The sequence below is a fragment of the Eulemur rufifrons genome, chromosome 14, assembly GCF_041146395.1.
Source record: "Eulemur rufifrons isolate Redbay chromosome 14, OSU_ERuf_1, whole genome shotgun sequence".
In the NCBI taxonomy this organism is placed as follows: Eukaryota; Metazoa; Chordata; class Mammalia; order Primates; family Lemuridae; genus Eulemur; species Eulemur rufifrons.
In genome coordinates, this window is record NC_090996.1 from 22,520,862 (window position 1) to 22,545,573 (window position 24,712).

The 24,712-nt window shown below is 40.7% G+C and overlaps 1 protein-coding gene across 1 annotated transcript; it reads right to left on the reverse strand.

Moving 5' to 3' along the window:
* Window positions 1-3,758: 3,758 nt before the first annotated feature.
* On the reverse strand, window positions 3,759-15,912 carry ANKS4B (ankyrin repeat and sterile alpha motif domain containing 4B). Its single transcript, XM_069485996.1, has 2 exons — window positions 15,726-15,912; window positions 3,759-6,178 (listed from the first exon to the last, which is right to left on the reverse strand). The coding sequence occupies exons 1-2, from the start codon at window positions 15,887-15,889 to the stop codon at window positions 5,107-5,109; spliced, it is 1,236 nt and encodes a 411-aa protein (XP_069342097.1). The 5' UTR covers window positions 15,890-15,912; the 3' UTR covers window positions 3,759-5,106.
* Window positions 15,913-24,712: the final 8,800 nt, after the last annotated feature.

A 24,712-nucleotide genomic window follows, 5' to 3' on the forward strand; every position in this document is an offset into this window, starting at 1 on the left:
AGCTACTCGGGAGGCTGAGGCAGTAGGATCGCTTAAGTCCAGGAGTTTGAGGTTGCTGTGAGCTAGGCTGACGCCATGGCACTCACTCTAGCCCGGGCAACAAAGCGAGACTCTGTCTCAAAAAAAAAAAAAAAAAAAAAAAGAAGGGAGCATCTCTTACCAAAAACACAGAGGCAAAATCCACAGATATCCATCCACTATAGTGTCAGTGTTGCATGGGCCATTGAGAATCATCTGGTCCAACCTCTACTTACAAATGGGGAAACTGAGGTGCCGAGATGCCTTCCCTGGGCCCCCTGAATCACTAGCAGAGCTGTGTTGCCTTGTCCTGCCAAAGGCCCTGTCCAAATCCCACCCCCACCACCAGGCTTATTATCAGATAAGTCTGCTGCAGAGCGAGGCATGTTGTTTTGCTTTGTTTTCCTACTCATACTCCTCCTGGCAGGGCCTCTTCATGCTCCAGGTAGCTCAGCCAAAAGTTTGTTATGTTTGCCAGGCTGTCTGGACAGGGGCCTTTGTGCTGAAATAAGATACCCCCATGATCTGATTCTGCACATCTCAAGGGATGGTGGAGTCTTTCTGGGAATCTTAATAATCACAACCTTAAGAGATGTGTAGAGAAGGGATGATGAGAATATTCATTTTTGTATTTCTTCTTTGATTCATTCCACAAGAGCCCCTATGGTAACTCTATGCCCAGCTACTAAGATACAACAGAAAATAAATAGTCCTCACCCTCAAAGAATACATAATCCAGAGGGAACACAAATATATTTTTTAAAAAGCAATTACAGTACAGTGCTTTGGTGTTGCAGGAACATACGATCAAGGGTCATGGCAGGATATATAAATGCTCCTGAACTTGGGGTTGTGTCCTGACAAACCTTTCCTACGTTGAAGATACTGTAAGCTAAAAATGCATTGAATACACCTATGAAACGTCGTAGCTTAGCCTAGCCTACCTTAGATGTGCTTAGAACGCTTTCATTAGCCTACGGTTGGGCAAAATCGTCTGGCAGCACAGTACACTGTACAGCATTGGCTGTTTACCCTCATGATCGTGTGGCTGTGGTTTGCTGCCACTGCCCAGCATGCAGAGAGAGTGTCTTGCCACTTTCTGCTCAACGAGTATCACTTTCACACCATCGTCAAGTCAAAAAATCACAATTTAAACCATCATTAAGTTGGAGACCGTCTGTAGATGCCACACTCAGAAGGTGAGATTGAAGAGAATTTAGTGAGGAGGCTATTTAGAAAGAGACACTGCAAGGTTAGCAATAGTTGAAAGAGCAGTTAGTGGAACCCAGCAAGAACTGCGAGTGTAGCAGAGGGCTGCCACGTGGGAGATGTGGGCTTAGATGACAGAAGACAGCTGCTGCCCAACAGGGAAGGGAAGTAGCAGAAGGAATAAATGCCCCAGTCTCTCTCTCTCTCTCTCTTCCACTCTCTGATCTCTTGCTGGTAACTCCCATTGGCCAAACCCAGCTGGAAGCCCAAGAGCAAGGGAGCCCTTTGATGCAGCTTCCAGAGGTCAACCACGTGGGACACAGAGCAGGGTGGAAAATAGTAGACAGAACTGAAAATGGCCCACACGGCTAGGAAAAGTACTCTACCCAGACTAGGGGTGGAGAGAGAGGGTAAGTCTGCCAGTGAGGATGGCTGCATGGAGGAAAGGTTTTCCAAGCAGAGGGAAGATGGTTGTGCAAAGGCACATAAGTGAGACAAGGCACATTCAGGAAGCTACGAGAAATCTGGTATGGCTATAATTAGGGGACAGAGAGAATGGTCAGAGATGAGACCAGAGGCTTGGAGGACAGAACAGGGTTCTCCAATCTGAGGGACGTGTGTGTGGCAGGGAGAGTCTGAAAAACAAGGGGTAGGCAGAAAGTGACAAAAGGAAATCTGCATGCTAAAAAGATTACTCAACCAGCATTGGGAAGAAGGAGCGACAGAGCAGGATACTTACAGCAGTCTAGGTGAGCGATGATGGAGACACGAACCAAGAGGTGGTCTAGCACTGCAGTCCCCAACCTCCAGGCCACAGACTAGCACTGGTCCATGGCCTGTTAGGAACCAGGACGCATAGCAGGAGGTGAGCAGCGGGGAAGCTAGCGAAGCTTCGTCTGTATTTACAGCCGCTCCCCATCACTCCCATCACTGCATAAGCTCCACCTCCTGTCAGATCAGCAGCGGCATTAGTCTTATAGGAGCGTAAACCCTACTATAAACTGCGCATGTGAGGGATCTAGATTGTGCACTCCTTATGAGAATCTAAGGCCTGATGATCTACAGTGGAGCTAAGACAGTGATGCTAGCGCTAGGGAGTGGCTGAAAATACAGATTATCATTAGCAGAGAGGTTTGACTGCACAATTAATGTAATGCACTTGAATCATCCTGAAACCATCCCTCCCACCTCCCCCCTGGTCCACAGAAAAGTTGTCTTTCATGAAACCGGTACCTGTGCCAAAAAGGTTGGGAACTGCTGGTCTTACAAACATAGAAGAGGATTTAGATTTAAGACATATTAAAAAGCTGAAAGGGCTTGATGACCAATTGGGTGAGGAAAGGAAAAGGGAAAGAAGTGCTGGGTTAAACTTTCCATTTATGAAAAATGGATATTTAGAGCCGAGTGTTTCACCCTCAGCACTATCAACACCTAGGTCTGGATAATTCATTGTTGGGGGAGGCTGTCCTATACACTGTAGGATGTTTAGCATCCATTGTTTCTACCCACTCACCGCCCCAACCCCCACCATCTCAGGACAATCAAAAATGTCTCAGACATTGCCAGAAGTCCTCTAGGGCATAAGGAGCAAAATCACCCAGCTTGACAAGTGTCGACTTGGGAGGAAATGGGTTCAGTTCTGCACTCATTGGGTTTGAAGTTCTTGTGAGACATTTAAGGGGAGATGTCAGAAAAGGCTTGGGCTTATGGATTGCTGCTTATGATTTACAGAATTAATAAATGAGGATATAGCCTCTCCGTTATGCAGTATTATGTTGTAAAAAAAGATTTATACCATGTTATAGAGGTTATAAATGCTTTAAGATTTCCAGATCTTTCAAACTAAACCCTAACTAAAGAAGCCTGAGAGAAGATGCTAGAACAATAAAAAGGCCTTCATGAGAGACAAAGACAGAGGATGATGTGCCAGGATGAGTTTCAAATACTTACTGATCTCAGACCTCCATCCCTTAAACTAGATGCTTAGAATCGCTCAATCCAATGACATCTGATCTCCCCGCTCCCCTGCTCCTGGCCCTGCTCTCATCCCCACTATGTAGCTTGACATAAAAGTCAACAAGCAGGAAAAGCAGCTGGGAGTGTTTCACTGAAAAGAGGAGTTTGAGAAGTTACGGTGTGGTAAGAGTGTCTTGTGCTTATATTTCAGGCTGTCGTGTAGCACAGGTCAGTTACATGCTCATAATTTCCTAAATCTGAGTTACCAGCCCATACCATTGCCTTGGGCTCCAAATCCATAATAAATATGTTGCATTAGAAGAGGCTAAAGGGGCCTGGTGAGACCCCCAGCAACAAACATTTCACAAAAAGGGATGGGAGTCGCATGTTCAGGTTCACTTCTACCAACCTGACTGATGACCATCTCGTTGTTATGTAAGTTGAGGCAGGAAGTAGAACTAGTGGCTCATTAGGCAGATTCTGAACACTATGTGAAAAGGGGGTCCTGGCATCTACGATAACGAAATATTAAATACAATTGAGGTGGGCTCACCCTACACACTTTTTTGAGTGCCTTATATATGCCAACTACTTCCATGCACATTAATGAAGGTAAGCACAACTTCCGTTTATTCCAGAACTAAGTACAGTATTTGTAAACATAATCATCGCTTAACGCAACATATTTATTCAATGACTAATAAGCTTTCTGAATCTATCCATTGAGGAAGAATGAGCCAATTGTTCATCAGACTTGAGCATCTGTGTCCTCCCTAAGCTTATACCCTCTATGGTGCCTCTTAGAAGTAACCCAAACAGGTATGAATCAGAAAGCATGCTGACAATAAACAGCTGCTTCTATATCATACACATAAAGCAACAGTAAACTTAGCTATTCAGTAGGGTTTCAGTTTGAATTTGGGATTGCCACTCAAATCATGTTAGCAGCAATGTTGCCAGTTCATGTCATAGAACCTACATGTGTTCAGACAGGCAGCAATCATCATAGACAACAGTAAATAAAAGCTAGGTACATAATGAGCACGAAAAGGGAAAATTTACTTTTACAAGCAAATCTCCCCTCCAAAGAACCTAGATATTTTTTTCCCTTTTTAAGTTTCCGTGGGTGTTTGCCCTTAGAAAAATCATTAATAGGCAGACTTTTTTTTTTTTTTCTGTATCCTTCTTTCTTTCCTCCCCCACCCTCTCACTTAGGTGCTGTATTATTCTGCTAGGACTGCCACGACAAAATGCCACAGACTGGGTAGCTTAAACAACATTTATTTTTTCACAGCTCTGGAGGCTGAAAGTCCAAGATCAAGGTGTTGGCACGCTTGTTTTCTCCTGAGGCCTCTCTCCTTGGGTTGCAGATGTCACCTTCTCACCGAGTCCTCACATGACCTTTCTTCTGAGCATTCATCCTTGGTTTCTCTTCTTCTTCTCCTTTACAGGGCCACCATTCATATGGGATTAGGGACCCATCCTTATGACCTCATTTAACCTTAATGGCCTCTTTAAATGCCTATCTCCAAATACAGTCACATTGGGGCTTAGGGCTCTAATATATGAATTGCAGGGGGATGAAATTCAGTCCATAACAGGTACCCCATATTCTATTTCTTTCTTCATTCTTCCTACCTGCCAGTCTGTCTCCGTTCTCAGGCAGGAGTATCATAGACCCATTTCCATTACTTGTAAACATATAAACATCTGTTAAAGGATTAGATGCATTTAAGTAGACATCAAGCCTCAGAACAATGAGGAACTTTAGTCTCCACCAATGGGCAAAGTCGTAGAGCTAAGGACAGCACTGGAGTTAGAATCCCCAGGCTGCACAGATGAGAAAGTAAGAAGCAAGCTAATATGATGAGAGATTATCATGTTAAGTCCAGTAGGCTCACCTTGTAGACCCAACACTCTCCATCAGAGGCTGGTGTCGACCAGATGCCCAGGCTGTTGTAGCACCTGCTTCCTTCTGTTGATGGCATTAAGAACTTTCTTCCTGGGACCCAGCTGCATTTGTATGCTCTGAAGGTCCTCATCAGAGCAGAGCAACAGAGCTTCTAGATCAATCTGTTCTCTCATGAAAATGGGAAGGAACTCTTCCAGGTGCTGGGACTGCAAGAACACCTCCAGGGGAGTAGCATCAACTACATCCTCTTCCCAGTCCACTTCACCCTCATCCCAAGGCAGATCATCTTCAAGGCCATTTTCCTCTCCCCCTTCATCAGCCTCAGCTCCTTGTCTTTGAAGCAATTCACTGGGCATTTTAAATCCCAACTCCATCTTACTGTCTGAGATGTCTTCAGGACTTAATATTCTGTTCCTTTGAAAAACAATATTTCCTAGACCTGGACGTTTGAGAATGGACTCGTGTTGCACACCACCGTCCTCCTGTGCTGAGAACTGGAGCTTCTCCTTGAAGTCCCCTGAGAATGAGTCTTCCTCCTCCTCTCCGAACACTTCCATCACGTTCCTCTGCCCGCTTCTGCCTTCCTTCCCCACCTGCTCTGCTGTGTCTTTGTTCTTCTTTAATTTTATCTTGAAAGTGTCTTTAATGCCCTTAGACAGTGACCCGAATGCACTAGAAAGAGAAGCGTTTGAAAAGGATGAACTGGAGAAGGTGCCCTTGGAAGAAGAAAGAGTCCCAGATTCCTCCTTGCTGTTGGTGCGGGCCATCTTATTTTGGTGCTTCTCCTGGAGCCTCTCACACTCTTTGATCTGCCTCCTGGCATTCTTTTCAGCCTGCTCCTTCAGCCTGGTGACCTTCTTGGGGTTCATTATGTTCTGGGTCGTGGCAGCCTTATCCAAGAGAGCAACACATTCATTCTGCTCCCTGCTGGCAGCAGCATCCAGCGGGGACCGTAAGTCATTATCCAGGGCAAAGATGTTGGCCCCAAAATTGACCAGGAAAGAGACGCAGTGGGCATGGCCATTGGAGGCTGCATAATGTAGAGGAGTATTTCCCCAGATGTCACATCTATCGGGGTCCCCTCTAGAAGAGAAAATATAAAAAAAAAGTTGAACTTTTCTTCTTGGAACATAAGGTCCAAAAAATAGAAATAAAAATAATGAACAAAATGCATATTAATGCATGTTCATCCTGCATTGACATTGTTGTTATGTGATACCTGCTCTAAGTCTGGACATGTCACTTCTAGATACCACCTGGCCAGAAACAGAAAGCGCCCATCTCTACCCTGTGTCTCCTTTTCAAAAGGAAGAAAAGCTTTCCAAGAAACTCTAGCAGACCAACTTTTCTGTCTCACTGGCCTTAACTGCGTCATATGCCTAAGGGAAGGAAAATCTGGTACTATACTTAACTCAGATCAATTAGAATTTCCCCCTGAAGCTAGGTGTGCTAGCTTCCAGTGGTGTGTAGATAGTTCTCCAGTAATTTTACAATCCAAGGGTGTGGTGATAAATGTTTAACAAATGGCTCATTCAGGGAAAAAAAAATCAAAGCCCTGATTTATATTGTGTGCCAATTTCTATGGTATAAATACATCCACTGTGGCAAATTTCAAGCTACCCATGTGACATCACTGGACACAGAGTTTGGAAGAAATACACAGTAGCATACCACTGTAAGTTATTTCTACCATAGAAATCTAATAGATATGTATAATCTTAAGAACATAGGGAATAATAAAATGTAGTAAAATAATTAGGAAGTGATGAGTTTTTAGTGTTACCCTTTTAATATTATTAAATTGTAAGTTTATAAAATTTTATTTTTAATAATGGCTATGTTTAAATGACTGTTGAATTTCCTGAAAATTTAGCAATAACCTCTCAAGCTGGTTCCAACATGTCACTGCTACCCTCCCCTGAGTCACATGAGGGGAAATAAATAACTGAACAAAACTGGGTCTCTATCAGCAGAAAAGAAGAAAGGAATGGATTTGGGGTAGGTAGCAAACAGTGTCTGTGACAATCATTATTCATTATGAGCAGACTATCTCTATTCCTAAACTTACTTCCATGTTATGTCATTATCATATACGTGACTAGGTCTACAAGAGTTTAGGGTGGAGTTGAGAGTGCTATTAGATGATATTAAGGCCAGAGACCCAATGCCTAGTACAGAAACAGGGACATGGTAGGTGCTCAGTGAAGATCTGTGGAATGAACGAACGCCTACTGGAATCCTGCCCCAGGCTACAAGCCCTCCTCTCCCATGAGACCTTGACTTGCAGACAGGCACAGATAAAAAGTAATAATTTATTCTCGCCTGTGGCTCTGGCCCCCTGCCACTGCTGAGGACTCTGATTATACAGATACTAAAAGGTATCTTCCCTTGCCCTAGTCTAGACCTCAAAATTAGGATCTCACTAAACTCTAGCCAGGCTGTCCCCATGGAAGGAGGACAGTGAGTCTGAGAAGTCCTCTTAACATCCCTGGTGAGTAGAAGGAAGAAACAGAAGAGAAGACCCTCACCCTTTCAGTTGACCTGTGAGTGCACCATGACCCCTCTGCTAGTTCCTGGCTGCTCAAAGTTTGGTCTCCAGACCAGTAGCAGAAGCATCACCTGCAAGTTTGTTAGAAACACAGAATGTTGGACCCCAGGCCAGACTTACTGAATCAGAATCTGCAGTTTAACAAGATCTCCAGGTGATTTGTAGGCTCACTACAGGTTGAGAAGAGCTGCACTAGTTAACAAGGCCCAACAATTGTCCTATCATTTGATGAGTCAGATTTGTAACTGCTCCAAGGGAACCCCTGGCTGCCTCATGCTATTTAGGTACCAAACACTGTCACATTCACTGCCACCAACCATCACAATCTCCCTGTTAGAGAAGGAAGGCAAGAATAGCTGTCACAGGAGTAAAATAGGACTCAGAGAGCTTAACTGATTTGCCCAAGGATAACAGGCAGCACACTTTGGATCAAGCAGCCTCCAAGTCTAATCATCTCCAACACAAACATCACATGAACACAACTCGGCTTTTCCACTTTACCTGCTACAAGGCCTCAAAGCTTAGCTTTTCTAGGACTCAGTTTCCTCATCTGTAAATTGAGGATAATTATATTATCCACTCATAGAGTTGTTATGTGAATTAAATAAGTTAATACACATAAAGCATTAGAAAAGTGGTTGGTACATAGTGAATATTCAATAAACATTACTTATTAATATCATTTCCTTTGTCCCCAAACTCATAATCCTTAATTTCATGTTTATATTTTCTCACATCCATCTAGTAAATTCCTGCAGCACAATAGCTATTGTGAGGTTTTTTTTCTATCTGTTATAGTCTTACTTAATTTGTCAAATATTTATGCCCTGCCTCCCTAATTAGACAAAATATCTTAGAAGGCAAAGCCTGTGTCTGTTTCTCCTTTGCATCATCTGTATCTCCTAGCAACCCAATCCGAAGAAGCCAACAGGTAACGTAAGTACCTGAATGGAGCCAGGTTTGTTTTTTCAACAAGGTCATAGTTAAGTGCATGCTCCATCTAGAGAGGACACCCATCACTCAGCTGTGGCAGATGCTACCTCAGCTGGCAGAAACAATATTGCCAGAGCTTCCACTTTTCAAACGAAGCCAGAAATCTGGAATTTCATGTGAATTTTTTTTATTTTTAAGTGTTGGCTTAAATTTAAAAGAAAAATATAGTGAAGTTCAAATAAAACACATTTGTGGACTAGCTCCAGCAATTGGCAACCTCCTTCCGAGCGGAGAGAACAGTGTAAGCAGATGCACAGATGGCTGATATTATGTGCCATATTTGGGAAACCAGGAGTATAGATCAGTGAGCTCAGAGTGCATGGAGCTGGGGATAAGGGACAGGACTAGGAAGGGAAAGGAAAGAAAATGAAATTTAATCTAAGGAAAGCAAATAGTATTGAGCAGCACAGTTTTCTTGGGCAGCCACTTTCAAGAAGGCTCTGATCAACCAGCCTGATTTGATTGTTTGGGATGAAAGGAGACCCCTTTCAACCTTGGCACAGCCCTACATCTTAGGGGAGCACAGTGCCTCACCCCTAAACACGTGGTTTCACTTTTTATTTATTTTAACCAAACACCAGATTCAAAAGACTCCTTAAGTACCCTAGACATCAAAGAAGGATTGTGAAACCTCCAAGACATTGCTATAAACATAAACAAAAACATACTGATTAAATTTGCCTGAAATTATCTTTGGTTTGGACAAGAAAAAAACAAAATTATTGGGGGGAATGAACTGTCGTGGGAATGTAGCAGTGTATTAAGAAGTCTGGGTGAAATCTATATGCTTAAGGCCATAGAGTAGTGGAATTTTCCCATTTCTCTGACTCTTAAATGATGCTTTCAAGATGGGAGACAGAGCATGAAGAATATCTGAGATGACCTTAAAAGTGGGTTTTCTTTTGAGAAAATTTCAAATGCAAAATTCCAAACTTACAGATGAAACTGGCAGTAAGATGACTGATGAGGTTTCCTAGCACACTTAAGCTATTTACACTTGCAAAAAATTCTATTTACAACCTTCCAAATTTAATACAACTTAAATAAAAATATTTTCTACTGACAAGTTTCACATGATCCTTCTAAATTTAATCCTTGTCATTTTTCACTTTGCTTGATCAAACAATTGTACATACCTACCTGCCCAGGTATTCACAAATGTGCCCCCTCCTTTGATGATCTGAGTCCAATACTGATGCTCTATGGTTTTCTTGGGCTAAGCTCAGTCTAGTGTTGACTTTTTCCTATTTCTTTTTTTTCTCCAAAAAGAAAAACTCACTGAAGAGATTTTAAAATAATCCACATTTTGTCCTTGATTTTTGGTAAATCAATGCATTTGGGCAATAATTTTTAAAGCTGCCTTGGTATTATTGTCACTAAATAGGCAATTTGCTTAAATTAAATTACTCTGAGCATATGTTCCTGAAGGGGATTTGATTTTGTGTGAGGTTCTCAGAAAACAATCATTCTTTCAAAAATGTTTTTCTACACAAAAAGGAATATTTGGACTAACTAGTAATCAAAGAAATACAAATTAAAACTATGCACTACCATTCTTTTTGCCCATCAGATAGGTGATGATTAAAAAGAATAGTGATACTCAGTTTTGGCAGGAGTGTAGGGAAAGAAACACTGCTGGAGGAAGCATAAGGTGGTTCAAATTTCCTGGCACAATAAAGGACTGGATTCAAACTGTGTCATGAATAGGCAACTGCTTAAACAGATTATGGGCTCAGTCTAAGTGTCCATCAATGGTTGCATGGATAAAGAAAATTTGGTATACACACATAATGGAATATTATTCAGCCTTAAAAAACAAAGGAATCCTGTCATTTTTGGCAATGTGGATTAACTTAGAGGACGTGTTAAATGAAATAAGCCAGGCACAGAAAGATAAATACTGCATGATCTCACTTACACATGGAATCTAAAAAAGACAAACCCATAGAAGCAGAGAGTAGAACGGTGGTCACCAGGGGGTGCAGGTTGGGGACTTGAGATGTTGGTCAAAGCATACACAATTTCAGTTAAACAGGAAGAATAAGTTCAGGAGATCTATTGTAAACATGGTGACTGTAGTTAAGAATAATGTACTATATACTTGAAATTTGCTAAGAGAATAGATTTTAAGTATTCTCACTGCAAAAAAGAATGATGTGATGTAAAGCATATGTTAATTAGCTGGATTTAACCATTCCACAATTTAAAATATTTCAAAACATGTGTACACCACAATTATACACAATTTTTATTTGCCAATTAAAAAATAATGAAATAATAAAACAGAATACCATCTAGTTATTAAAAATCGTGGCATGGATCACAACTTTTTTTTTTCTTTTTTTCTAGGTATATAATAGTTGTGTATCTTTATGGGGTACATGTGATGAAACAATGTGAATTAATCAAATCAGGGAAATTGGGGTATTGATCACCTCAGGCATTTATCATTTCTTTGTGTTAGGAACATTCCAATTGTACTCTTTTAGTTATTTTAAAGTATACCCTAACTTATTGTTGACAGATCTCAACTTTTAAGTGGAAATAGTTCATGATACATTGTTCATTAGAAGGCTTCAGTACAGTTCATATACTATGATTGCCTTTATATGGGAGAGAAACATATATGTGCATGCATGTGCTCAAAGGAAAAAGTCTGAAAGAATATATACCCAAATGTTGATGACTGTCAGAATTAACATGATTTTTACATTATATATATCTTTCCAATATGATAAGAAATAATAAATATGTATTCTTTTAAGAATTAGGGAGAAAAAACTTATTTCCATATTAGAAAATAAAACAAAACCAAAATTTCCATACATAGTTTAAAGGCAAAATGAAATTTTTTTGTAATTGGGGCCATTATTCTTCCCAGTATAGGCCAATACATGTAATGATTCTTTTTTAAATTTAAAGATGGAAAACAAAGTAAGTTAGTTTTCTAACAAAGCCAGAGTTTTGATATTAATGGTTACTAACAGGATCCATTGTCTCAGACAGGTAGTGACAGGTAAACACTCAAATCATCAAACTGGAATGAACCTCAATAGTTAATTAGCTTCAAAATTCAATTTTTTTGTCCATTCCCCAGACAGTGCGTATTGCACTCATCATGTAGTTATACCCACTTGAAGCTCTGACTCGGGGGGATGGGCGGAACATGGGCAATATATATAACCTGAACTTTTGTACCCCCATAATAAGCTGAAATTTAAAAAAAAATTATATAAATAAAAAATAAATTAAATAATTTCTCTGAAAAAAAAATTCGATTTTTAACTTTCTTCTCTTTTTAACCTCCTTAAATCTAATTGGCAAGACTGGTTCTTAGGATTGACTATGGTCAAAAAGGGAAGTAACCTATAAAAATTCTCACAAGACTTCGTTTTAGCCTACACCAGGCCAACTTAACACAGCAGATCTCAAATGCTTCTGGGAGGAAGTAAACAAAATTCTGAGATGTACTAGAACTGATGAGAAGACAAGAGTTTAGAAGGAAGGACTAGGAAAAGCAGAGTTTGAAGAATTTTTGTGCCCATAGCCAGTGTTTAATAAATATAAATAAATGTGCTGGATTTTGATATTACATTGAAAGAAATTATGTTACCATGTCAAATTAGTGGAAAAAGAAATGGACTATATAACTGTGTTGAAACAAATAACTAACCACTTAGAGAATGTATAGATTGTAACTTTAGATCTTAAATCAAAATAAGTTATATATGAATAAAGTATTTAAAATAAAAAATGAAACTAAAAAAGTACTAAAGAAAGTATCAGTCATTATTTAGGCATGACCTCAAAGTTAGAATTATATAGCAAAGATTGGTAGGCTTATATATACTTAAAATATATACTTTAAAAATATGTGTGTCGGACTTTATATTTAAAATGTCTGTTGTCAAAAATATGAATTATATATTGTGAAAATAGTTGTAATATATATGACAAAGGGTTGATTGATGTCATTAACTTTAAAAGGCATTTTTTAAATCAGTGAGAAATGTTGAAGACCCCAATGTAAGAATAGGACAAGGTTATAAATACTCAGTTCACAAAAGTGGAATTACAGTGGCCACTAAGCATAAAAAGAATTTTCAACCTTATCAGTAACCAAAGAGAAGAACATTAAAGCCACACACACTGATATATCACTTTGAACTTATCAAATTGGCATAATTGGATCCTCACTTTCTGAAGGACAATTTGTCAATACACACAAAAAAGTTTTTAAATTGTACATATGCTGCTATGGTTTGAAAGTTTGTAACTCCTCCAAAATTCACGTTGAAACTTAATCCCCAATGTGCTAGGCACAGTAATGCACGCCTCTAATCCCAGCTATCCAGGGGAAAGAAGAGGCTGAGGCAGGAGGATTGCTTGAATCTAAGAGTTGGAGACCAGCCTGGGCAACATAGCAACACCCTATTTCAAAAAAAATAAAGAAACTTAACCCCCAACATAATAGCGTTAAGAGGTATAGCCTTTAGGAGGTGATTGAGTCATGAGGACTCTGCCCTCATGATGGGGCTGGGTGTCCTTATAAAAGGGCTGGACAGAAGGAATTTGTCTCTTTTTTTCTCCTTCCTTCTCTTCTCCATGTGAGGACACAGCCTTTCTCTCCTCCATATGATGCAGCAACAAGGCACCACCTTGGAAGCAGAGATTGGGCTCCCACCAGACACCACACCTGCTGGTGCCTTGATCTTCAATGTCTCAGCCACCAGAACTATAAGACATAAATTTTTGTTTTTTATAAGTTACCTAGTCTAAGGTATTCTGTTATAGCAGCACAAATGGACACATGGCAATTGATCCAGAAATTTCACTTTGGAGGATTTATTCTTAGAAAGCATGAGCACAGATTTATGTACAAGGATAGTCATCACACTACTGTTTAAACTAGGGGAAACAAATCATTTGTCCAAGAGAGAGATTAAGAAATATATTTGTTAACTAGAATACTAAGAAGTCCCTGAAAATTAAATTATGGAATTTATATTGACATGGTAGGTATACATATACATGTATATTTATATACAGTGTATATATACACAATATATTTTAAATATATTAAAAACATAAATGGTAACAGCATGGCACGATAGGACTTTTTTTTTCATATTTTGTGTGTATGTGTGTGGTTTAATTTTCTGAGTTCACTTCATGTTACTTTTGTAATTAAAGATCAGCAGAACAATTACCGTGAGAAAATGTTTCAGGCTTATGAAGAAGGGAGAGAGAAGATTTAAGCATTGCCAGTTAAAGAGGACTTCAAGTGGAGCAAGAACTCTCTGAGGACTGAGAAAAACCCCAAGCCCTCTTTTAAGAGGACAAACTCACTCCCTGGTTTTGGAGCAACTGACCTCTTGTAGTTTGTGGAAAGGAGGGACGCTTTTGGTAGATGCAGAAAGTTTGGGAGGCTTGGGCTGAGCGGGAGAAGAGGTGAGATGTGCAGGTTACAGACCTAGAGAGGGCTGACTGGTGGGGGTGGGGGTGTCTGGGAAAAGGAAGTCTTAGATCAGACAAGAGGGATGGGGAAGAACTGCTTCCCTCACTTCCTCCTTTGGTCTCAACTCAGGCACCTCCACATCCCTGGGTTCTTCTTACTCTCCCTGAAGTGTCCCTGATTTCAAAAAAGATTGTCAGTATCCACAGCCTGCTGAAGCCAGAGCCTGGGGCCTTGAATCTTCTCTTCCTTTTTCTTCCAACATCCAGTCAATCCTTATCAACTCTACAACCAAACTGCCACTCATGCCAATCATCCATCCATTCTTCCCTCTGGGAGTACCCTAGTCCAACTCATCCCACCTCGACCATTAAAACAGCCCCCATTCTCTCTGGCCACTACACAAGGACATGAACAAATTCTGTAAATGTAAATCTACCCAGTGGTTCCTCTGCATAAAGCCAAGACATGGCTTCCCAGACCCTTAGGATGAAGTTCAACTCCTTACCAGAGTTTATAGGGCTCTTTGTGATCTAATCTTACTCTTACACCTGCCCTGTTCCTACTCAAGCCATGGCCAGCCATACTCAATTTCTTCAGTCCCCAGGATGCACAGTGCTCTGTCTTGGAGAAAACTCTCTTCCTTCCAGCCAACTCTTTCTCATCTTTTGAAACCCAGCTTAAACACTTCACCCTCAAGAAAGCCTTCCTTCACCCCTGAGATTGAGATTTAACGCCCACCATTTCCCCTTTTGTAACACGTATCACAGACAACCTGTTCATCTTCCCCTCTCAGATCTGATCACCCTGATAGGGACTGTGTCTCTCCTGTTGATCAAAGTGTCCCATAACTTTGGCACATAACAGACACTAAATAAATATGTATCGAATTGAATTCACTTGGCTCCTTTATTTACATTTTTATTTTTTTCTTTCTTTCCCCCACTTGAGACATAGTTGCCAACACCGCCTAGCCCCTCTGGTAACAGGTAGAACAAGTAGAAGAAAAGAGATAGTTAACTCCTGTTATTAAAATTTGGGGGGAAGGAAGAGGCTGTAGGTGTGAGTGTGTATTGTATATCTACTAACCAGAGAGGTAATAGAATTAAGATATGCTAAAGATCCCTCTTATAGCTTCTAAAACCAGCAACTCCATTCAAGAATCATGAGCTTTCACTGGGACTGAGCATCAATAAAAGGCTGTGGGATTTTAACGGCATAGATGAAAAAATAAAAGCACAGCATTTGTTCCAACCAAGGTGGACAACTGAAAACCAAGTAGTATAATGACCTCTTTTTAAAGAGTAAACTATTTAAATTTTAGGCAAAAGATTTTTAAAGGCATTGAATTAAAATATCCTCCCCTCACCGCCCCCAATGCAGGTAACAATGCCTTAGGGTTCAGGGTCTCTCCTCTGTGTGTGGGTAAGGGATGAGCCACTCCCATGGTGCCAGTTCTCAGTGAAAAAAGAGAGCATCTCTAGGCCTAGTTTTCTTCCTTTCCCTAAAGAGCCAGTTATTTAGACAATCTACAAAGGACAAAGTATTTGCACTGACTTCCCTGCCTCTTGCTGCTGTCCGCAAAATCCTATCGTAAAAACTGTTTCCAACCGAAACCAACGGATTGGACTTACCCTCTGCTGCAGATTATTTCCAGGGCTTCCAAGTTCCCATGGTAGGCTGCCAGGAGAGTGGGGGTCATGCCATCTTCATCAGAAAGATTTAGATCTCGCTTGGTAGCCTCTTTCAGAAGTTCCAGGTAGCTGTCGCTAGCAGCTTGGTGGTAGCGAGTGGACATTTTTTCCTGCTCACCAAAGCTTGGCCAGATAGCTCTCTTCAGGCAGAGCAGGATGTTGAAGGGACAGCCTTCCTATTAGAGCAGGTTAATCAGTGACAAGGAAGAGTGTCACCCAAGGGCGAAGTTCATTCCAGCCTCCTTTCATGGAAGGCAGCCAGAAAGTTACAAGGCAATGAACTTGGACCTTTTCTCTCTGGAACGGCCACAGCATTGACTATTGAAGCCTGCTGTGTTCATCTTAAGTGTTTTGAGGCACATTTAATTTTTACTATGTCCATGAAAAAGTCTTGAATGTAATATTGATTGGTCATCTAGGCACAGAATGTATGAAATAATTTCCCAAAAAGTCAGGATTAGTTCACTCAGGAGGTTATTTAAAAAACAGCTTTATGAGATGTAATTTGCACATTACAAAATTTACCCATTTTAAGTCTACAATTCAATGATTTTTAGTAAATTTACAGAGTTGTGTATTCATTACCATAATCCAATTTCAGAATATTTCCACCACCTCCAAAAAGTCCCTCATGCTCATTTGTAGTCAATCCCCATTCCCACTCCCAATCCCGGGAAACCACTAATCTGCTTTCTGTCTAGATAGATTTGCTCATTATGGACACTTCATACTGATGGGATCATATAATATATAGTCAGCTTTTTTTCAATCTATATACTTTTTTTTTGAGGTTTATCCCTGTTGTAGCATGTAATTAGTAGTTCCTTTCTTCCTTTTTATTGCTGAATAATATTCCACTGTAGTAATATATTAGTTGTTCTTTATCCACTCAACGGTTGATGAACATTTGGATTGTTTCCATTTTTGGCAATTGTAAATAATGCTGCTAGTAACATTTACACACAAGCCTCTGTGTACACATATATTTTTACATCTCGGGTATATACCAAGGTCTTGTGTAAATAAGCATTTGAATCTGTTCTGCTGAACTCTTGGAAGGCCAGAGAAGAATATTTGCCATATGCACGGTGGAGAGACTTTGAGGATCAGACCTGAGTGGCAGTGTCCCTTATTTTCCTCTCCCTGAGTGAAGGAACACACAGGTCTCTGCTTTATAGATAATCAGAGTCCTAGGTAAATTCTTCACCCAAATGCTACTTCCTCTTGGCTAGGACTAGACTCAAGTCAAGGCCCTCATCGAGCTTCTTGATGGAGCCTCACCCTGCCCCTTACCTTCCTACAATACTAGTACTATACAATACTCCTGCAATACTAGTATAACTCACCTTAGAGAAACATCCTGCTAGCGACTTCTGTGTCCCCACCAACTGCTATTTAGGTTTAGAGAAGTAGGTTTTATTTTGTCCTTTGTTTTCTAGAAACTCAACCTACTATCTGGCACTCCAAGCATTTAACTATCTCACCTTATGAAGCCCTTCTATCCAGACAGCACTTATTTTTGCCAATGGCCCACAGAAAACAGGGTTAATAAGCCCCAGGGGCAGCACCTGGAGAGATTCTCCCACCAGTGGGTCCCCTCTTTCCCCCATAGCAATTGTCAACTTCTCGTTGTGTTCATGGTTTTGCAGCCTCTCCTGACATAACAGCTGCAGGTGATCTAAACAGGTGTTCAATCCACCATGGAGTCCAACCCTGGCCAAGAGGAAGTAGCATTTGGATGAAGAATTTACCTAGAACTCTATCTATAAAGTCCTGTGTGCTCCTTTGCTCAGGGACAAGAAAAGAAGGGACAAAAATTAGTGGTGGTTGATACTTCCAGTTTACCCCCAAGAAAAACAAATGCTAGCAAAGTGCAAACCAAACTTCTCCCTTGTTCTTCTGAAAAATCACTCACTTCTAATTGGGAAAGAAATTTCAACAGCTTGTGCAGCCCAGAAACACATATTTTTAGTAATGAGACTGCCCTCTGTCCTAAGAGATCTGGTTTTCAAAAGCAGACTGTGTTTGATCTCTAAAGCTATTCACATCTAATTACAGAAGAAATTCATTTGTATGGTGGGGAAGCACATTTTTTGCGTAAGAAGGAAAAAGAAAGATCAGAGCAGAACATTGCTTTTAACAAGATTACTTCATCTAATGAGGATCTTATTATGAATTTTAATGAAAATAAAAACAATAATCGAAAGTAAAGGAAATTCAATGGGACGACAAAAGTCCTGTTGTTACATGGAAAACTTAACAGGAACCAGGCGAGGGCAAAACAAGGCATCGTTAACGCACTGCTGTTATGTGCTGAACTTGGATTTATGAGAAACATATCTACTGGGTAAAGACGTGCAAATGTACGATGCAGAAGAGGTCACTTACACATGTATTTTTTTTCTTTTTAATACAGTAATAAAACTATGCAACCTAATTGATATGGATTTTTCCTATTCAAAAGAAACTTCAACAACCTCATTTCTAATTTAAGTACATATGTTACTGTTAAAATAAGGAGAAACTTTCTTTTCCACATTGAAGGTCATTGGTGTTGTTTTCCTTACCAACATTTTTAAAGAATATAAACATGAAGCAAATCAAGAGAATCATTGTCTGCCCTTTGTTTTTTCTGCTCCAAATGAAAACTTTTATGAAAATATTTAGGTAAGTTGACTGTTGAAATTATAATGTCCCTAAAGTATTGATTGGGCTTAATTTATTCACATAAGTTTCAAGCCATTCAAAGCCCTATTTTTCTGCCAGAAAAATAAAGACAGAGATGTTATTGTACCATCTGGTTTGCATGAGGAATCTCTTGGCATCTCTTAACTGCATATTTTATAAATGCTAAATCCCAGATGGCATACATTGTAACAGTGGAGAGTTTTATAAAGGCTTCCAAAAACAAATTCTTTAAAATTTGAATACCGGATAGTCTAAGCAGGGGCTATGAATTTAAATTTTACACTTGAATCAACTGGCTTTATTAGCTGGACAAATTTCCCTCTTTTATGTCTTTCCCATTTCCTAATTAATTATTGGTTCTTGTATGTTAACTTGAAGATTTCAATCAACATAGTTCTTCCACCAACAAGTCCCCCCTATAACTCGATGACCTGAATCCTCACTCAAAACTCAAGTTGTATAAAAACTGTAGGAACTGTGTTCACATCGTCTTCCCTCTGTACATGTCTGTGTCCAGATTTCTTCTTCTTAAAAGGACACCAGTCGTATTGGATTAGGGCCCACCCTAATGACCTCATTTAACACAATCACCCCCTATAAAGACTCTGTCTCCAAGAGTCTTGATCATTTATACATCAGTGCTTAGCACAAGACCTGTACATCGCGCCCTTGACCAAAATTTCCTTCCCTTCTTCCCAGAAAGACTCAACGATTCACGTTGTTCATCTACTCTTTCCTGGTACTCTGTGTAAAGTGTGAACGATACAGGTGAGGCTCACAGGGGTGCAAGTGTACAAAAGAGGAAGGGGTGGATTACAGAGCTATGGCAAAGGGAGATTTAACAGGACTTAGTGGTTACTTGACCATGGGAAGAAAATATTTTGTGGAAAAGATGCTTTAAAGATTCTACAAAGGTGAGAATCAACTTTTTTAAGCATGGCGGGGGGGGGGGGGAGTAAAAACTGCAGAGATTGAGGGGAGCCCTGGATTCAATTCCCAGGACTGTTGCTAAGCAACTGTACCTGGAGTTATTATATCTATCTGGAATCCAGGTTCCTCACCAGTAATATAAGGAGGTAGCAACCAAATTCTATATCAGGTAGGTTTGATCAGAGAAACAGAACCATTCTGTATGATATTGAATAAGGTATTTATTATAGGGACTAGATTTATACAAATGCAGAGGCTGGCTAAACTGTCTAGTAAGGCTATTTCTTTTGCACCTGGTGTTAGAACCGAAATCAGTAGGGCCAGCAATTGGGAAGGAAAAAGGGACGTGAAGTGGTGAAGAGAAAGGACCAATGAGAACTCCAGAGAACAAAACAGAACTCATGCCTGTCTCTCACCACCTCCAACCTCGATGATGTGGGTGTCTGCAGGATCAGCTGCCACCATGCTCCACAGAGCTGCACACACACCTGGCCCAGCATTCCGAGAAGCTGAAGGAAGAGAGCCGGGGAGAGCAGGAGGAGCTGCAGGTTCACTCCCACTCCAAGCCAACAGCAGCTCCACCGCAGAACAAATGGTCTCCGTGTGGGGGGGAGTTAAAAGCTAGTGGTTGAGGGCATAAATGTGGCCTGTCTTGTTTGGCAGGCACAAGATTTTTAAAATATTTTTAGATTGACTATCAATACTTGAAACTGAGGAAATGTAATAGAATCTAGATTTTCAGCAGCAAGTTGAAAAACTGAAGATCATGACAGTAACTTCTGTCTGAGCTGAGAAGCTGCTGCTCCTTTAGATGTGGCCTGGGCTCGACATTCCACCTCAGCCCCTGCTGTTCTGGGCTGTAATCCTGACCCCGAGGGTGATAGTTAGCCACTTGTCATTTTTCATCACACTGAAGCCATTTCTGCATACCCGACCCACTTCATGCATGTACAGTATCTGCCTGGCACCAGCAGGTGCATCTGATGGCCCCTTGGGAGTGACAGTGTCCCCTCAGTACCTCTCAAACCAGAGACATCCTGAACAGCCCTCATTTCCTTCTGCACCAGTCACCAAATATACATATATATATATATATATATATATATATAGTGCACCTATGTGAATTCCTTCTATTCAACATTTCCTGCACTCCTGCCCAACCCCAAGCATCACAAAGACTACTCTCATTGGGATGTGGGGATATTAACACCTGCCATCATAGGGTTGTAAGACTTAAACGTGCATATTGCGCAATTGTAGGTGAGTTACTTATTATGAGAAAGAGTGCACACGCACACTTGCAGGATAATTCACCATTTTTTGCCAAGGATATAGAAATTTAACAGAACTGACTACACAGAGCAGAATTAGTTGCTGTGTGTTTTAGTAATGCCTTTTCCTGGTCCCATAGTGCTGTTGCTATGTGGGCACCTTACACAGACACTCTGTGAGCAAGTAGAGTCCTGCCACCATTAAAAATAGCAGCCCATTTCTTGCTATATCACTGTAGGCCACTCTAGGAAAAAAATATGTGTGTGTGTGTGCGTGTGTGCACACACACACACACACACACAGTTGACCACAGACCTGTGACTTAATGCCTATTGTTTTAAGCCACTTAGTTATGCACGATTATCTCAGTAGCTGTCTATGACTGTTATTTAGAATTATTTAGAATTTCCAAAGCACAGGTTCCTCTGTGCTGAGCTGACCCTGGGTGGGCTCACTCATTCAGCAACAGTCAACTGACGGTTCAGTTGAGGACTGGTCATTCTGGGATGGCCTCAGCTCACATGACCTGTGTCTGCTCTTTGTGATTGTTCATCATCCGGCAGGCTAGCCTGGGCCTGCTGTCGTGGAGAGAGCATGGGTGTGTAAGCCTCTTGAGACCTAGTCTCTGAACAGGCACACCATCACTGCCGCCACATTCTCTTGTCCAAAGCAAGTCACAAGGCCAGCCAGATTTGGTGGGAGGTATCGAGGGTATGAAAAAAGGACTATAAAGTCATTGTAAAGGGCAGAAGTACAGGGAGGGGTGGAAGATTGGGGCCTTTACAACCAATCTACCACATCACCTTAAGAACTTTGATACTTAATATATTTCATATTCTACCTACCAAAAGGACTATGCTACACTGCTAAGGAAACCTTTTCTCTATGTGGTAACCACGGCCCTAGCTACTTAGCTACAGAGTAATTTGTGTTAACATTTGTATGTAAATGAGCTTTTATTTAGAACTTCTGTGCCTTCTCTGTCATCCATTTATCAAGCTGCCCAACTTTTATATTTATAGATTGATAAAATCTTTGTCCTTTCCAAATCCATTACTGTTAGAAGGCTCATTCAACTTGGATCTGTCTAAAGGTCCAAAGGGGAAAACAACATTAACATTGTATAGTGAGATGGTTAAAGGAACTATGGTATAACATTCAAGAACAGTCTCATTGACATCATCTACCTTATTTTTCCAAGTTAAATTCGTACTTGACATTTGAACGCTATTTTAAGCTGTATTAGCATAACTGGTAGAAGTTTTTATATTTCTTATTTATCTCATACTGCTAAATTCTAATTAATGTCATCTTGTACTTTTAAAGCTAAGTGAACTGAAAGAGAAGCACAGTTTTAAAACACCCCCTCACGTGTGCATAAGCACACACACACAGGGGAAATCAAAGCGAGTTAGGAAGGGTGGGATGGGGTCACCATCAGGGGACCTGGTTTCTCGGGGAGCTGTTGCTACTAACTTGGTAAATGACCTCAAGCAAGTTACTAAACCTCTTTAGACTTAATATCTGCATTTTACGATAGGGAGTTGGACTTTGTTTGGATGCTTCATGCTCCAAATCCATTCACTTGCACGTCATACCTTTATACCTTCGAGTTTTGACCCTTGAGCCTTTGATTCTATGGCTTATATAGATCACTCAGAAATCAGATTTGCTGTTGTGGCTGTTATCATCCCTATAACAATTCAATCAAAATAGAGATGAATTAAGTAAAAAAAAGCAGGAGTCACCCATTCCCCTGCAGTAGTAAAGAGGGAAAACTCTTCCCCCTTCACCCTCTGAAGGTTCACTGAAGAGAAACTGACATAAGGCAGATTGATAGGAGAAAAAAGCATATAAATTTATTAATGTGCATGGGGGATGAGGGGAGTCACTCTCTGATTCTTCCCCCAAACCCCCAGTGGGGTGCAGAAGCTCATATACCCTTTTTCTTAGGGGAAGGAGGAGATGGAGATTGTAGATAATTCATTTGAGGGGCAGTAAATAATTATTAGGGAGAATTAATGGACCAGGGAGACAGAACTTAATTCAGAAGTGATTCTCTTTGGAATTTGAATGAGCTCAAGGGGCTGGTATTATCTTGTGAGAAAGTCCATCCAGGTGTAGTTGCATTCCTTAGTGTTCTTTTCTGTGACAGACAAGGAGATTTCAGGGAGGGGATAAAAGGCAATAGTATTTCTTTTTGTAAGAAGCTTTGTCAGATACAGAAATTTTGAAGAGAGTCCTTCCTTGTGCTTGTTGGGGAGGTGGGGGAACAAGTCAAGGTTAGAGGGACCTTGATCCTAAGGCTTATTTCTAAGCCTTTATATTTTTGAAAGCATTGAGCATGCCGGAGTGCCATATTGTGAGGAATCACTGAGTTCCAGCACTCCCAACTCCTCATTCCAATTCCCAGAGATAGTATTAAATATATTTAAAATGCATAGAGCAAGAACACAAATGAATCAGAATGGACAATGATTGTAAATGCCTAGCATGGCCACATGGACTGCCTGGACACTGGCACTGTCTCCTCCCCTGGGTGACACTGTCAACTCTCTGGGACATTGTTCTACACTTGTAATGCAAATACATATTTATATATCCACATGGAGACACACAAATGTACACACACACACACAGGTTTGAGAAAGAAAATAAACTTTTTATCTTTAAATTATCAGGCCCAGAGAGGCACTGAAATGTGACGAGGTCACTTCTCACTCCCACCTTCAGCTAAGCAGTAACCTCATGAGGCCACTTGCTATGAGGGATGTAGAATGACTCCAAGTAGTCATAAAATTAACCTAACAGTGCCATACACTGAACACCATAACTTCTACTCCATAGGTCAACAATGAACAGCCAGTGGATAGCCAATTTCTGTAAACCAATGAGAATTCAAACAACTTTGTATCAGCCCACTCCTTGTTCCCTTTTGCCTTTGAAAACCTGCTGGTAACAAAGGCTGAACGGCGCACTCCCCAGGGCAACTTGGAAGCGTTTCCCAGGCAGCTGTTCTCACTTCAGCTCAAGTAAACGCTTTCAAGTTATATTCTGTACCTCAGTTTCTTCCTTTAAGTCAACGGGGTTTTTCATTTCTCTTTCAAAGTAAAACATGAAAGCACACTAATTATACAGCTCCGAAATTCCAATTTTATTGCAGACATCTTTCATATCAGCATTCATGGATCTGAATGAATCCATACAATCATATGCAGTAGCTGAAGAGTATCCCATAGCTTACCTAACCATCTCCAGATGATGATACTTACAGGTTGTCCTCAATACATGTTTTTACAATTATGGAAAACAAGACAGCAGATTCAGACTCTAAGAGTTATACACTGTTGTTTATAAGAACTGCACTTCAAAAACGAAGGCTCCAGCCCAAATGAGGCAACAACGAAACTACAGGATTTTTTTATGCCTAAGAGCAACCTAAAATCCCCTTCAAGAAATGTCTCGCGATTAGCAGGAGAGAACTGGCCTCCTGATACTCAGGTAGAGACGAGGAGAGGAAACACCTCGTGGTCATAAACTAGCAAACTTAAAAAGGCTCATTAAAAAGAGTGTTGAAAACATACATTTGAAAGAGCTCTCACTGTTTATTTTGTAAAATATTAAGAATCTGTCATTTTTATAAAGACTTTAGTTTTTTCTACCTCCTGATATGAGATGCTTAGCATGGAGAAGCCATTTTTTCCTTGTTTTTAAAGCCAGTTGCACTGAACACATTTGTGTCCTTGTGCACTTATGCAGGGCTTTTCTAGAGCAAAATCCTAGACATTGGCTCCTACTGGCCCAGAGCCAATTGTTCAGGGACTGTCCCTAGCACACCACAGGCCTGGGTTAGGTAAGGCGAATGAAATTAATCTCAGGGACACTCACCACTTTCACCAGCTCCCCAGTGGTCCTTCTTCTCTCCACGACTCCTGCTCAGGGTCTTCGTGCTGCCCCTTAGCATCCCAGAAGCCCCCAGTTTGGGGCTCTGACTCATGCTGCTCTTTCCAAACAAACCTCCCAGTCTAGAGAGAAGG

What these genes read in the sequence shown, in the direction of transcription:
- ANKS4B (XM_069485996.1), bottom strand. Translation starts at nt 15,889, where the DNA reads ATGTCCACTCGCTACCACCAAGCTGCTAGCGACAGCTACCTGGAACTT. An exon ending in GAAATAATCTGCAGCAGAGG is followed by an intron (nt 6,179 to 15,725) that starts GTAAGTCCAATC and finishes TTTCTCTTCTAG; the next exon opens with AGGGGACCCCGATAGATGTG.